The sequence below is a fragment of the Bactrocera latifrons genome, unplaced genomic scaffold, assembly GCF_001853355.1.
Source record: "Bactrocera latifrons isolate USDA-ARS-PBARC rearing strain unplaced genomic scaffold, ASM185335v1 scaffold_318, whole genome shotgun sequence".
Lineage (NCBI taxonomy): Eukaryota > Metazoa > Arthropoda > Insecta > Diptera > Tephritidae > Bactrocera > Bactrocera latifrons.
The window spans coordinates 72,314-88,663 of record NW_017536830.1 but is presented as its reverse complement, the minus strand read 5'-3'; the positions used below and the strand labels follow the sequence as shown (position 1 = coordinate 88,663).

At 31.8% G+C, this 16,350-nt stretch overlaps 3 protein-coding genes across 7 annotated transcripts in view; 2 read left to right on the top strand and 1 right to left on the bottom strand.

Annotated features, from left to right (window-relative positions):
* The window catches only part of LOC108970959 (villin-like protein quail), a 29,748-nt gene extending 29,208 nt beyond the window's left edge, over window positions 1–540 (top strand). For all 5 annotated transcript variants that reach the window (XM_018936703.1, XM_018936701.1, XM_018936700.1 and 2 more), the window contains one exon: window positions 355–540. In XM_018936703.1, coding sequence (XP_018792248.1) covers window positions 355–468 — 114 coding nt within the window. In that variant the 3' untranslated portion in view covers window positions 469–540. The remainder of the gene's footprint in view (window positions 1–354) is intronic.
* Window positions 541–2,581: 2,041 nt separating this feature from the next.
* On the bottom strand, window positions 2,582–5,529 carry LOC108970948 (mitochondrial inner membrane protease ATP23 homolog). Its single transcript, XM_018936682.1, has 3 exons — window positions 4,871–5,529; window positions 4,607–4,807; window positions 2,582–2,719 (listed from the first exon to the last, which is right to left on the bottom strand). Exons 1-2 carry the CDS (start codon window positions 5,489–5,491, stop codon window positions 4,610–4,612), a joined length of 819 nt encoding a protein of 272 aa, XP_018792227.1. The 5' UTR covers window positions 5,492–5,529; the 3' UTR covers window positions 2,582–2,719; window positions 4,607–4,609.
* A 1,006-nt stretch (window positions 5,530–6,535) lies between these two features.
* Window positions 6,536–8,696, top strand: LOC108970947 (cell division cycle protein 20 homolog). Its single transcript, XM_018936681.1, has 2 exons — window positions 6,536–6,992; window positions 7,058–8,696. Exons 1-2 carry the CDS (start codon window positions 6,654–6,656, stop codon window positions 8,309–8,311), a joined length of 1,593 nt encoding a protein of 530 aa, XP_018792226.1. The 5' UTR covers window positions 6,536–6,653; the 3' UTR covers window positions 8,312–8,696.
* The last annotated feature ends 7,654 nt before the right edge of the window (window positions 8,697–16,350 follow it).

The window sequence follows — 16,350 nt, the reverse complement described above, 5'->3', positions numbered from 1 at the left end:
ATGTTGCCAACAACGTTTATTGGTCTTGTCCTCAGTGCTGCCGTCTTACAAGTTGTGGATTTTGTTGCAGCTCTACCGTGGAGTATGCGGAGGGAAATGAGCTCAGGCCGTCGAGTGTAATGCCTAAAAACACAGGGTTGTCGGCATTTTGTATTGTGGATGTAGTTGGGAATAGTGTTAGGCTCATTAACCTTATTTAGTCTTTATATTTACKTCATCACGTAGAGGGAAGTAACTTATAAGCTAAGAACAATATATTTTGCGAAATATCCTTCAATATATTTAAAATTTTTAAATAAAAAAGCTTGCTGAATACATTTCTCTCAARAATATAATATTTTGCCTTTATTTTAGGTTCATTTAACACATGATGACTTCGTCTCGCTTTTCAACATGTCTTTCTGGGAATTCGATGAGCTACCCGTTTGGAAGAAACAAGAATTGAAAAAAAAATATAAACTATTTTAGGCAAACCGAGTTTAGCCACTAATCCGAATATACTTAAAAAACATTTGAGTTGTTGTTATAATCGTTGAGAAATATGTACCCTATAATARTATTGAATGAAGAAAACATAAAAAATTAAGTTTCCATATGCATAACTTACCTTACGTGTATAATTAATTTTAAATGTCCATATATTTACAAATTGAATTTTTGTAATACTGAATTATTACATACTATATATACTTATATAAAACTATGTAAATGTAAATACGTTTTTTATGGAATAAATTTGTCACTTGAAATATGTAACTATAACTATAAAAGCTTCGTACATACGGAATTGTGCTTCTTTCTTCTTTATTGGCGTAGAMATCGCTTACGCGGTTATAGCCAAGTTAACAAAGGCGGACTAGTCGTTTCTTGCTTTCGCTATATGGAGCCAATTCGAGATACCAAGTGCAGCSAGGTTCTTCTCCACCTGGYCTCTACTCTTCTTCCACCGATGGGTACTGAATCGAAAACCTTCAAAGCTGGAGTGTTCTCTTCCATCTGGACAACATAACCCGCTCAGGATCATAACCCTTAGTCAGTGGAATTCTCTTTCTGTACTTCGATAGAAATAAGGGCATTCAAAATAAAATATTTTTCCCATGTCGGTGTTCTGATTTGTCGTTATTTTAATTTAGCTGCATATTTAAATTTTGTCGGTATTTTGATGTGTCGGCATTTTGAATTTCGATATTTTAAGTGTATCCCCTTTTCTTGATTTGTCGGTATTGTAATTTTTTAGTGCTTGGGTTTGTCGGTTTTTTGACTGTCGGGAATCTAAATTTCGAGGTTTTGATTGCCGTCATAACGTTATACACCACCCCTCAGCTTACACAGCCGGGGGAAAGTAGTTCATTATGCTCCAAGATAGCTGTTTACCTTTGAACACATGTCGTCGATTCCATTGCCTCACGTCAATATCGTGCAATCATCAGCGTACGAGGTTATGGAAACTACCTCTGGTAGTGGGACCACTCTTCCGACTTTTCACGCATCAAATATTTACTTACTCCCGTCAAGTCTATATGCTTTAGAATTAGCATGTTGATTCCATCAGTGCTAATGGATGTGGACGATTTCGCCTTAKTGATGACACTCTGAACTTCCTCATCGGTGAAAGTAAAAGATGGACAGTACTTTGGCATTTTGAACAACCGTCGGTTAACACATCGCTTGTTTTTGTCTACTGAAGGGTGCAGTGTAAATTGCCGGCTAAAACAGCTCGTGCACTTCTTCGGGTCCGAAGAGGCACGGTCATTGAATTGARTTTCAACTCGGTCATCATATCTCTTACATATCACTCATACCGGTGGAGAGGTTTCAAGACTAATCTATTCACTTCGTCCACTTGTGTTGGTTTATCATTTGCCGAACCTCCAAATTGAGATACCTTTTCGGAGATCACAGMGATCGGCATGGTGTAAGGTGTCGAGCTCGTTAGCTAAAACAGCCGCTTCGGCAGKGAAATTAGGGTGGAGTTCCGCGATTCTCCCAGCCAGGATGAAGCGAACGGTGGCTGCTACGATCACCTTGCGGAATTGACACTCGCCAGTGATTACGTCCATAGGAATGGGTAAAGAAATAAAGTCGAGAAGTTTCTTRATCGAGATTTTCAATACTTGCAAATTATCAATGTTATGAGTTGAGTTTATTTAGCATTGTTCGTATGTCTGCTTATACGAACTAAAAGATCAAAATCGAATTCTTGTATGGAAARCTTTTTTATTTGATAAGATATTTTAACAAAATTTGGCACGAATCACTGTCCAATGCAATGCTATTATATCCGAATGTACCCGAATTTTCAGATCGGGCTCCTATATCTTATACTATATTATTATATTCTGGCTTCCGTTCTTGTTTCAAATATATTTTCTGTAAAGTTGCTGATTTTGTGCACTAAAACGTCAACTTCATTCAAAAACCACAAATAGGTCTGTGCACATAATTTCAGTAGATACTGGAGTTATCAGTCACATCCCTTTATTTTTAAAGTTTTAAACAAAAACATTGTATTATTCAATTATTAAATTGTATTAATTATTAAAAATTAATACAATAATATTTAACAAGAACTTTTGTATTGTGTTTTAAAGAATTAAAACTGCAATTTACTTATATATATGTGTATGTACATGGCTAGTTCAGGTTAAAACTTCAGCATCAGCTGCCGTTGTTACGTCGACCGTCTCTACTTCATCTGAGTCCGGTTCATCGTCAGAGCCTAAGTATTCAAATGAAGAAAATTTAAATATAAATTTTACGTCGAAAAAATGTTTAAAGTTCTTTTAATACTTGGAAAAAATAAACCCACTATGAAGTCAAAGAGGCCACCTAACAGATCAAAAAACATGTCTAATATAAATAAATGTAGATTTTATGCGTTGGCAAGCTATAAGCACTGGATAACTAACTATTACTAAGTGATCATGTGTCGCAGAATAAGTGTACGTTTCAGTGAGATACATTCAATGAGCCATGTAATTATTTTATTCTAATAACCGTAATTATTCGGATGAGTCGTCACAGAGCATATACACTTACATACATATATTTATAATTATTTACGATTATATTTCATTTAAAACTAAATACCTTTACATAAAAATATATGTATCTACACCATCTTTTTGAAATATAAAAAATAAAAAMATTTAGGATTCCTCAGAATCGTCATCATCGTCACCACCACCTTAAAAAAAAAACACAATGCAAATTATAAATTYTATTAACTTCTAAAACGTAAAATGTACAGCTTACCGAAAGAAAACTATCCTGATATAAAATCAAATATAATTTGCAAAAAATCAAAAAACATTGCTGCCACTCATTGCAGATTACCAATCTAAACTAAATCATAGCATCAGTTTTGTACCCTACTGCAAAGAGTTCGTCCATTATTTTTAATGATCTTGCAACTTTTAAATGGAAGTAATTTAATATTTACAGAGAAGAATAGCTTTTACCTCGGCTTCCACAAATACAATTTCATTTTTGGGGGATTAGTAGGGTTTTTTCGAATTATCGTATAATTTAAGAATATTGTGTGGATTGAATGAAAATTCACAAATTTTGGATTCTTTTGAACGTGTTCAAAAGCTTTATTCCACTGTTTAAAACGTTTTTAGCACAACTCTTCTTTTTAAAGTTGTCACTTATCACTTCAAATCAACTTCGCCTATCGTTTTAAAAATTGTAACACTAATTTCTGCTGTAATTTCCTAATTTATTAACATTTTTCAATTTACAATAACAAATTAAACAATTGTTTACGCAAAGGTGCAAAATTTAATTTTCTAAAAACCCCCTACCTGAGCAAAGCGATTACCTAACGATAAAATTATATATTTCACATGATTCGGGACCGAGCTATGAGCTTGGTCYCCACGACAGYCGAGTCTAAGTAACCGGAACGARTCCGCATTTTTATTTCGTCAACGTCTACCAACGCGGCAACATTGCTTCAAATTAAATCAGGAATATTTTCCAACGTTACAAGGACAACAACAAAATCGCAATGCAACTTTTTTCTAAGACGGCCCTGAGTGATTGGTGTCACTGCCGTATTTTTTAATATTTTTCCATGGAAATATAACACAACATTTTTAAAATGACATACTGTAATGTGCCATTGGTTTAAAAAAAATTACTGTTTCATAAAGGAATCATAAATATGGGTATTGTTTTACACAAATAAATCCTAACTACAAAATTGAAAATGATATATAATACATACAAGTATAAATCTTTACTTCATTCCATTACTTACTATTAGGAAAAATCATATCGGTTATAAAACTAAAAACTATACGCAAAAATTCACAATCTTCCATTTTATTTTTTAAACTAAAATTTAAGCGGCTCTGCTGCCGGATTTATAGTCTCGCTTCAAATTGCTAAAGTATTTGCAGTGATTTGGTAATTTAATTGAATGTTCAGAACATAAACATTTAAATTAAATTGTGTAATATAGTAAATTATATGAATAAACTTTTTATTTGAAAATAAAAAGTGAATATTTCACTTATATGGGCCAATAAGGTCATGGCTAATTTACGCTATTTCTATTAACAAAATTTAAAATTGTATATATACCAAAATTTATATATACCTGCTAAATATCATARCCATACATTGGACCTTCCATGTAGGCTCTATGTTGATCGGGTGAATTCCGTCGTATACGCCGACCGATTGGTTCCAGGTCTGCATAGCATTTTGGAAATACACGTTCTACCGCCTCAATAGCTTCAAGTTTTGTTACATTACGCACCGCCAAAACAGATTGCAGCGCCTTTGTTTTTACACAGTTCTAAATTCATATTACATATAAAGTCTGTTAAAGATCGTTATTATATATGAATTATCAACAAACCTGGTGCGCCTGTTTTATGTCAAATATTGAAGCATCACCTTGCATCATAGCGCTGAGAAAGGAGCAATGCGCCAAATTAGCCGCCCTAATTTCAGTGCATGCTAAATGGTCGATATTTCGAAAATCCAACTCATTATTGCAATAATCGAACATATGTATCATTTCATGTGTAAGTACACCTTGAACCATGCCTTCATTGCGAGCCATGTTTTGGCACACAACTATTTGATTCATGACAGGATCATAACCACCAGTTACGGAGGTATCACATACTTCACAAGATATATGGCGTCGAAGATCGATTGGACAGCCGGAACTTCGGAGCGCTCCCATCATAAGTTTGACCAAGGGGCTGTTTTTTACGCACCAGTACACGTTGCGTTCACATTTTACTTTGTCAATATTTTCACGGCCCTCCATACCCAAAAGGATCTTCGACCACTTTGGTTTGTATGTTTCACCCTTTCTTTCTGGATACAAATCATAACCCCATTCTTTTGTTTGGGAGCTATTTGAATTGCCATTTTCATTTGTTTGCTCAGCGTCACCCACTGGTTCTTTCGCTGCATCCACCAAAGGTTCCTTTTCTACTTTGGCTTCAACTTTTGCAAACAGTCCCATTGCTAAATAAMCCGGTAATCAAGTTTCTACCTATTAAACGTTAAATAACAATGCAAAAAAAACACTGTGCGACTAACAGCTGATCTAAAGGGATGCCATGTCAAATTGATACACAAAAWTTTAGTACAAGAAAAAAAATAGTAGTAGAACAGGAATAGTTTCCTACAACGTAATACGAAATACATTCATAATTTTTTATTTTTGATAAAAGTAAAAACATGGTGTCAAAGCATGTGTTTTCGGCTTGACTTGACAACCAAAACTTTACAATTTTATATACTGTTAATTCAGTTCCAGATGAAGCTCTGTGCGGTGACCATCACTCATTTTTCGAAGTTCATAAAATATCATATCCATAGTTTTATTAGTATCCGAATGCCAGATTGATGCCGTTTCATCAACAAAAAATTAACCTGCGGAAAATTTTTTTCAGACATTCGGGAAATATCAAACTGTTAATTAATAAAAAACAAATCGATTTTCATGTTTTCAAAAAGATGTTTATACCATGTTCAGACCGACACTTAATTACACGATTTCAGCTGTTGAACTAATCTTATAAATTTATCAAGACTTCGCCATACAAAAATGACAGTTCAAAATCACTTCATCGAAATGATTTSAAACTGATCMACGCTRAATCGCACAAACACAACAAATGAAAAAGGGCGTCCATTATTTCTATTGCATTGAAAATATTTAAAAAGTGACGGTTGTTTTTTCAAATACTATATGACAATCTTTTCTTTTAATAAATATTAAGCGAAGCGAATCTTGAATGAYAATAACAGCTGTTTTTGGATCTTTCTAACGRCAGTGAGAACACTGTTGGATTATKAAWTGCTTAAATGTAATCTAATCTTTTAAATTTTCGGTCTGAACATGGTATTATGCCATATCGAAGTTTTTAGCTGCGGTCAGGAAAGATTGCACAAATAATCGAGTTTATATTTACAACCTTCAAGTATGTTGTTGGCAACCATATTTTTTTAAGTTTTGGCAGCATTGTTTGCCTTCATATTTCAATTCTTAGCGCAAAATTTAATTTACCTGCAACCGCCATTTTCATTACTTCGTAAAATTTTAATAGAGGAAAATATTTCTGTTAAATAAAAATTACATTTCAAATTTGTAAATATTAGTATAAACACTTTTAGTCGTAATGTCTCAATTTAATTTTTTGAATGAAYTGACCAGTGCAATGACACTGGACGGGGAAATTACACGGGGACCAGCACCTCGCTGGCAAAAAAAATTGGAAGCTTCTGCAATGGCTAACAGTCTTAACGGAAGTATAAATGCGTCGCGTTCCGTACTGTCTATGTCTTACAATACCAGTTTTTCTGGTGTAAATCCACCCGCAAGAACCCCAAGGAAAGTTAGTGGAGATGCAAAGTGCAAAAAAACACCTACTCCAAGTAAAGGAACAAAGACGCCAAGTGGTGGTGATCGTTTCATTCCAAACCGTGGAACTAGCAATTTCGAACTTGGACATTATTTGGTAAGTTAAGCATGTATTTTTTTTATTAAGAAGATAAAATTATTTTGGTATATATGTTCAAATAGATAAAACAAGAACAGGACAAATCGGAAAACGATGATAATGACAATAGCAATAATGCTAACAAAAAGACTCCTTCGAAGATTGAGCGTCAAAAGCTTATTTCGGATTCTTTGCAAGTTGGTGATACGAAAAACACTCGAATTCTATGTTACCAAAATAAAGCACCTGCGGCACCAGAATCTCATCAAAATCCGTTGAAAGTGGTTTATTCAATAAATACACCTTTATCGACTAAGAGCGGCTCACGTTATATACCAACCACATCGGATCGCATACTAGATGCACCTGACATAATAAATGATTATTATTTAAATTTAATGGATTGGAGTGCTGACAATATTGTGACAGTAGCTTTGGGTAATGCAGTTTATTTATGGAACGCCGTAACAGGAAATATAGATCAATTAGTTGAGTACGAGGAAGGGGATCATGCCTGCGCCCTTTCTTGGATACAAGACGGACAAATATTAGCAATTGGTAATAATACTGGTGTAGTAGAATTGTGGGACTGCAATAAAAGTAAACGTCTTCGTGTCATGGATGGGCACTCGGCTCGAGTAGGCTCGTTGGCTTGGAATTCATTCCTTGTATCATCGGGTAGTCGGGATGGTTCCATCATACATCACGACGTACGGGCGCGTGAGCATAAAGTAGCTAACCTAAATGGACACACACAGGAAGTRTGTGGTCTGAAATGGTCAACTGATTTTAAATATCTKGCTAGTGGTGGCAATGATAATTTGGTTAATGTATGGGCAGCAGTAAGTGGTGGTACAGGTAGTGGTACCGAACCYTTGCACGTACTCAACGAACATCAAGCAGCGGTACGAGCACTAGCCTGGTGCCCCTGGCAGCCAAACCTCTTAGCTAGTGGTGGTGGTACCGCGGATCGCTGTATAAAATTCTGGAATGTAAACAATGGTTCTTTAGTTAATTCGGTCGATACTAAATCKCAAGTATGTGCACTTTTATGGTCTCGAAATTACAAGGAGTTGATTTCTGCGCACGGTTTCGCACACAATCAGCTGACGATTTGGAAGTATCCATCAATGATAAAACAAGCGGAATTAACTGGGCACACTTCGAGAGTTTTGCAAATGGCCATGTCACCTGACGGCAGTACAGTAATAAGCGCAGGTGCAGATGAAACATTGCGTTTGTGGAATTGTTTTGCCCCAGATCCACATACCGCGAAAAAAGCGAGTAAGGCAGCAAGCAAAGCTAAGCAAAGCGTTTTTCGTCAAAGCATTCGATAAATCAAGGGTACCGATTATTAGTTAAGACAATTTATAAATTTCAAAATATGTTSACTTTTTTGACAAAATTAGCTTAAGTATTTGGAAATGTATTGGAAGTAATGAGTGGATATATTTTAWCAAAAGTTCTTATATACGAGACATRTAATAGRTATTTGTATTTAAAWATGTAAGTTCAGTTTTCATTATGTATTTCTTAGCGTGTTCATATGTATTTTTCCATGAAATTCTATTTATCTTTATATTTTAAATTGCTAGTAATATTTTATTGATGTTGACTGAATATAATGTGTCATCTATACATCAGCATCAATTTTATGACTTGTATTTTTTTTATTCACCCACATTTGTAATACTTGCTTTTAAATAAAGGACAATAAAAATTWTGCTAAGTTATTTTCATTTACTCTTACCTTAAAATATATAACCAGATTTTCTCCGTTGTCGAAAGAAGTCTGGACTTTATGGTCGTCTCAGATTTTATACAGTGAAGAACTCCCAGGATCACCCGTGATTAACACGAATTCTACAATTGAACTGCTACAATAGAGCTCATGGAGTGAAATCCACTTTCCGGGAAATCTTCGGACTGATTATCAGGTAGATGTTTGTTAGATATTCGTGTTGGGTGCAATGCGTACTCGAACGACAGCAACATTTGAAGTCATGCTGAAACTCACCGCTTCACCTAGTAATCAATCAAGCAGCCAAACATACATTGCTTTAAATGACAGCAGAAAGGATGAAATACCAACGGCTCTTCTCCAAAGGGATAGGATTACGTTAAGGGTTAACTTCGCTAGTAAGTTTAAAGTTAAACCAACACCGACCATTATAAACACAAGAAGCACTTATTTAACATGGAGCGAGCCTCTTGTGAAAACTACCCGGAAATCGTCCTGATAGACTGCAGAGCAGTCTGAAGACGCAGGATTACGGTCCTTCGATTAATAAATGTGCAGTACCTTCGGTTGCACCGAAGTCCTAGACCCTTTACAGATACAAAAAATTCCTTACAAGAACTTGATGCGGACTGTACAGTTTGTACAGTTGCTAAATGCTACATTAATCCGAACAATTTCTTCAGAGATCACATTATTGCCTTAAACAAGAACCCTTGCTGAATTTCATGAAGATATCTCGACAAATTTCAGGAATTTTTATGCAAGCGCTTGACTCCGATCGTTCAGTTAGTATGAAAGTTATATGCTACAGAAGTGCCAACACCTAAAAGTATACCCAAGGCTTTGTTTATGTACACCTAAGCCATGCCTTACTTATTTAATATAAAGTTTTATCAGCATAACGTACTTCCTAGGCTTTGATCCTATGGAATTTTCGCATTTCCTTACTTGTCAAATATAAGCAGCGTCTTAAGAAATATTATGGAATGATGGTGTGGGGAACCTGTCTCAACTCTCCAAGCAGTAATGAACAACTTTTTGGTAAGATGCCGCACATGCATCAACGAGCTGGGGGGGGGCGTTTAAATTCCATTATTTTTAAAACTAATTAAGCTATATTTAATAAAATTGAATGTGCTTTAACATGAATAAAAGAAAAATGAATTCCATACACTGAAAAAAAATTATTTGAGTTTCTTAATGTAGCAAAATTCATCAGCCACCCTGTACATATGTGATGTTAAAGAATCTTATTAGATGGTAGTTGGAGCAGGTTGTGGGGTTTCCCTTTTTGTGGATTGGGTAGAGGACACCCAAATTCCAATTTACGGGCATGTTTTCGTTAATTCCGTTCCATTTGTCACAGCTTCGATTGCAGCAGGATCAACACAAACAGCCATTACTTTTAAAATATTTTTTTTTTTTAATTTCAGTCAAGGCAATTCGATACCTTATTTAATGATGCTATGTTTTTACTTTTACAAAATAAAATAACTTCCTTTAAAAAAATTCAAATTTTTTTTTGCCTCTAACTACACCCAATCCCCGTTGGAGCAATTCTGCACTAAGCCATCCAATTTTAAATAAAACAATCATTTTCAATACATTTTTCTAAAATTCTTATTTTTACATATTTAATATTTCCTTGCTTATTTTTCATGTATGCGTTAAACTTTGCTCCGACATCATTTTTTTGTTAATTTATGTGTATTTCTAATTTGCATGCATGTGTCTTTGTGTGTGATATTTTATAAATAACTTTACATTGCCCACTTCGCTATCGACTCCACAATTTCAATTTATTTCGTTTGTTTACAAATACTTATGAAATTATGTGTATATGTATGTAGATGTGTGTGCATGCGTTTTGTGAAAGTCATTTTACAATTTCAATTTCTTTGCCAAATCTGCCATTTACAATTCATTAAACGGGGCTTCTCTCAACGGTTGCTGTTTATTGTTGTGTAAGGGTAATTGATTTTTAAGTATGTAAAATATGTCCTTATGTATGTATGTAATTATCCTTGCTGGTTACAGATTAGTTAGGTATTTTCTATGGTCCTGCTACGTTGCTACTGTACTATTTTTGTTGTTTTTTTTTTTATTTTATCCTTCTTTTTATTACATTATTAACTACTCTATGTTGAATCTTTTCTGTATACTTCAGTTGCATTCTTATATAATGAGTAATTTTCAAATATATATGTATGTATATTTATGTGTATATATCGGGTATACATACGAATGTATATACTGTCATGTATACGATTGTATATATATATATATATAGATATATTTGTGAATATTTTTGTATATAATATATATATATATGTATATAATTTATATATAATGCTTTCCGTCGACTTCTTGCTGTAATTAATGTAAGTATGCATGTATGTATGAGTTTAATATTAAGGTATTGTATGTATGTAGGCATGCTTATATATTACTGCTTTCAACTGCTTATTGTTCTCAAAAACGTGGCTGCTGTTTTCGGCTATGTTAATTTATTCTTTGTTTGTTCTATCAAATGTTTATTGATTTTTGTTTTGTTATTGGTATACGTGTCTATATTTATGGCGTTTACTCGCCTATAAATGTATGTATGTAGGTTGCGATTATTGCATTTTATTTACTTATAGGAAACATGACGCTTTTGCTTCAGTTAATTTGTTTGGATTGATCTCTCCAAGTGTGTCATTAGAAGTGTTTACTCTTTACTTATTTAAAGCTTCCAATATACAAATATCGAGACTTCTCACCATAAAGTTAACTTGTCATCTATTGGTGTTGAGATATTTATTGTTAAATATGTGTGAATTTTTGGGCATCAAAAAATTAAAATAGAATTGCGAAAAAATACTAATACTTGCATAGAAGAAGAGTTTAGTCTTTATCACTATACGTGACATGCTCACATTTTTAAAAATTTGCTTAAGTTATGCAATAGTATTACATTCAAGAGTTTTCTGTGACGAACTGAGAAGATTTCGAATTTGAATTTTTGAAATGTTAATGTAATACATACATATGTACATATGTATATAGTAGAATTTTGCATGTAAGATACTTGATACATCTCTTCACTATTTTTAAGCCACTTCAGCTAGTTATATAAAGAAACTACATCAGAAACAAGTAAAGATGATCAAATTAGGTTGTTCTTACTTTCTGCGTCTAATGAGCGCAGCGTAACATTGTCTTGTCTCGGTTAATTGAATTGTTTGTTTTGTTTTTGTTAATCTTTTAATATTATGAGTAAAAGTTTACAATTTAAAATTGTTCCCTGCATGGTTATTTCGCCCTTAGTTTTTTTTTAACTTGATTCATTACAATGTTGTGTTGGTGAGTCTGTAATAAATTAATAATTATCACTGATAATTAATATTTAAAAAACTGATTTTGCAAGTATAAAATAAAACAAAATAGGGGTCAACAGCTAGTGACGATAATTTTACCGTATTAGTAGTGTGATGGGTTGCAAATAATGCATTACCAAAATAGCTTAGCTTGATTTTTTTTTCGTAGTCCCCTTAATCTTAATTAAAAATAAATTTAGATACCGAATTAAAACAAAATTTCATCCTACGTTATTGAAAAAAAAATCGGATTAGAAATTTATTTTTTAAGACTTATTTTTAATTTTTCATCCTAAAAACCGAGTTAAAAAAAAAAAACAAGAAAATAAATTAAAAATAAATAAATGTATTGCAAAGCTTATAATTAAAAATTAAAAAAACCCTATTTTAGAATTTTAATTTTTCGCGTCTGCATACTTGCTACTATGACATTATGAATATCTTTTGAAATCAAAGCGTATTTTTAATGAAAAAAATAGTTTAGCTCTTTTTGCCGTATTTGCATTAAATTGTTTTTAATTATGTTTCAGAAAGAAAAATGTATTCAAATCTTAATTATTTGTATACCTTTTCATTTCAACTGTCAATTAAAGTCCAATCTTTGCTTTAAAAAATGTTTTCTCATTTTTATTCAAGATGTTTAAATAAATATTTTTAAAAACGATTTGAAAATCTAATAAATAATCTAAAAATTTTGCATCTAAAATTTCGCAACCCTGGTTGTGTGTAAAGTTAACAAACCACAAATGTCAAAAATTACAAACCACAAAAGAAATCAATAAAACACACCATCATATTATTTTCAAAAGCAAATCAAATATATATGTATGTATATATAATTGCAGTGCATTAAAATACATAGTAAGGTTTATGATTATAGAAATTGTTATTTCTTGCTGTTGTTGCAATTTTTTCAACGATATATTGTAAGCTTTTCATTGAAGAGTTCAACTTAAAACAGTGCATACATTTCTATTTTTTATGCGCTACAATATTTTTTGTTTATTAAAACATGTTAGTTTTTACTTTCATTTGACAAACTGTGATTTAGTTGATATAAGGATATGTTTTTATTACTATTTCTTATTATTACAACTCTAATTATGTTTTGTTTTTACTGTTATATATATATGCATTTTTTAATTGGTTGATATTTTACTTTTTTAAAGTATAAATTCCAATATATATTTTTAAATATGTTAATCAGCGACAAAGCGATCAGCAATAATTTTCTTCTTCTTAATAATAATACATATGTATCTATTTATACATTTTCAGTGTAATAAACGTAACTTCATACACATTCTAGTAGACTGCGCTATTGATTGGCATACATTTAGTATAATTTTTTTTTTTTTTTGTTTTGCTCACAATTACACATTTTTCTGGAAGCCGCTAAAAATGATGCACATTTACAAAGCAAAATCAAACTTTCAACATTGTCTTATCATTTCTTAATTAACTCTTCTTAGCTTTGCGTTGGTACATAAGGTGGCCAGCCTGTACAGTAGCGCTAACGCTTTCTTATTTTTTACAGTGTAAGCGTCTTGCTCATAAGAATTTTATTTGCGACCAACAAAGTGTACCAATATTGTAACCAAGTAGCCACCAATATGTCTATGTTCAATACTATGCAGTTACATTATTTAAGCGTTTACACATGTGACATTGTCTATGCTCTTCAACGCTTCTAGTTAGTTAGTGCTTGTGCAAAGTTAGTTGCATATTTATAGCTAATACCTATATGTTTTTCATTGTCACCCTTGCATTTATGCTTATCGAACGCTCAGCGCGCATAATAATGTATTTGAAGATCTTTATATTTTTGTGTGTTTTTGGTTCTGTAATTAACCATTAGTATATGTATATTAATTGCATTACTTTTATACCCATTTAATAACAATCATTGTTGTTTTAGTTGTTAGCTTAGTAAATGAGCTTAAGTGTATATTGTATATATGTATATATATATATATATATATATATTATAACTAACACTATGTTTGCAATAATTTTAGCATTATTTCATTTATTAGTAATGTGTGTATATATATGTAAGCATTATATTGCTATTTCTTACAAAATATTTTGCTGGTGTTATTGTTTACTACGCTTCTTTAACGCTGCTGCTCATACGAAAAAATCAAACCCCACCTTTGTATGGTGCCTTATTAATAACTATCCGTTATCCTTTTATCGTACATTTATTTATGCGTATCGATTAATTGTAAATTAAAGCGTTAACAGTTATTTATTTTAATTTTTAATTTTTATGTTTAGTTTTATATTTGCAGTTGCTATGTGTAATTGGTTAGTTTAGATATTTTATTTGTGTCTATGCAGTTGATAAATATGTATGTATGTAAATGATGTATCGATGATTTCAGTTATTATGTGAATACTTTCTGCACCAGTTGAAGTTTCAAAGTGGAAATTTAAATTTGGGTCAGTCATAATAACAATGTAGCACATAGATGAGAGAAGATAATAAACATGATTAAAATTAAAAGAGAATATAAATAAAAATGAAAATAAAAACAGAATATTAAAAAATAAGGTTTGTGTTGCTTGAGAGCGTGCTTTTTCTTACGAAAATATTTTTGTTATGAATGTTCTTGTTTACCTTTTGATGATTTTGTGTGATTTACAATCGGTTTGTTTCTTAACTGCTTAGCATCACTAGTCAGACAATTTTTACTGAAAATGCGTTTTTAACACAAAAAAGACATTATATTTCCTTTGTAATTTTCTCTAGTTCCCCGAGCCTTTGCTCAATTATTTCGCACTTTGTGGAAGTAACTTGTCAATTTTCGCATACTTCTTCCTAATAGCTAGTAACTTGCAGTTCGGAAACAAACTTTTTATCAACTGTATGTATGTTATGTATTTTTGTGTATATGTACGTACGTGTGCTACGAGTTAGTTGAACTACTTTATGATTAACGGATCCAATAACATATTTATATATACATATATGGATATATAAAGTATGTATAGCATGTATATATGTATAACTATTTTAATGATTTTCTTTTAATGTTCACTAAGTTGTCGCKTTAAAATTTTTTCGTAGGCTTTTATTTTAGACTTCTTTAAATATTTGCTTATTATTGCTGCTGCCTTAATTTCTAGTTGCATGTAAATGAATAATTTAATTTGGAATTGTACACGTTTTTATGCTGGCTTGCGTACATATTTAAAATTTTCTTCTCTTACTTTTCTCCCATCAATAATAGTAATACCGAATTTCAAATGATTGACTTTAATTTACAATTTTTGCATATACTACGCTTAAAGCCATACTACTACACATCTAATTTTATCTTTCATATCATACTTAATTTTCTATCCAACAAAAAATTAAATCAAAGTCAATTATGACAATAGTTCACTCTCTGTTATGCTAATTACCACTCGTCTCTCTTGAGTCACTTAATTTTACTCATTTCTAAAATGCGAATAATACAGCGTATCTCTTTATAWTTTACTTTTAAATATTTAATAAATTGTAGTTTAATTAAAAATGTTTGTCACAGAAAAATTATAAACCATTTAGCTGCATATAATAAGGAAAACCTAATGAGTCGAAAACAAAAAAAAAAAGGGTGAAAACAAATATCGAGATCGCAACCTCACTACACGTTGTTGTTGTTGATTTTTTCAAAATACTTCTTTATACATTTTTAAATATGTATGTATGCTTTGTATTATATACATCTCTCGTCGATACCTTACATATTTGTATGTAAGTATCTTAAACATATAAGCATATATATGTAGGTATATAAAATTGGATGGCACGATTTGTATTCTTCATAGTATGCAAAGAAAGCGTAGGACGAAGAGAACATGATTTTCGAAAATAACTGTCAATATTCAATATTTTTATAGCAAATGTCACACATAAAAACTGTTGTAAAAGTTTAATCGAAATTRTGTATCTAAAATTTTTATATTTTTTTTTTGCTGTTTTTAATAAGTTTTAAAATAAATAAAGCATTTGGAAGCATATTTTTATTAAAAAATATAAAAAAAAAGTAATTTACAAAAACTTTCCCTTATCATACAAATTTTAATAATGTCTGAAGTATATGATGCCAATTCAAACTTGGCACTTCACTAAGTTTAAGTAACACTTTTAGGTATGTTACATTCACAATTCAGCACACATCCAATCGTTTTTACCCAAACACGCTGTTAACCAGCTTAGCACRAATCTGAATAAAGTAAGCGTGAAAAACACTGTTTACGTAAAAATAAATGCTGCTACTTTAAA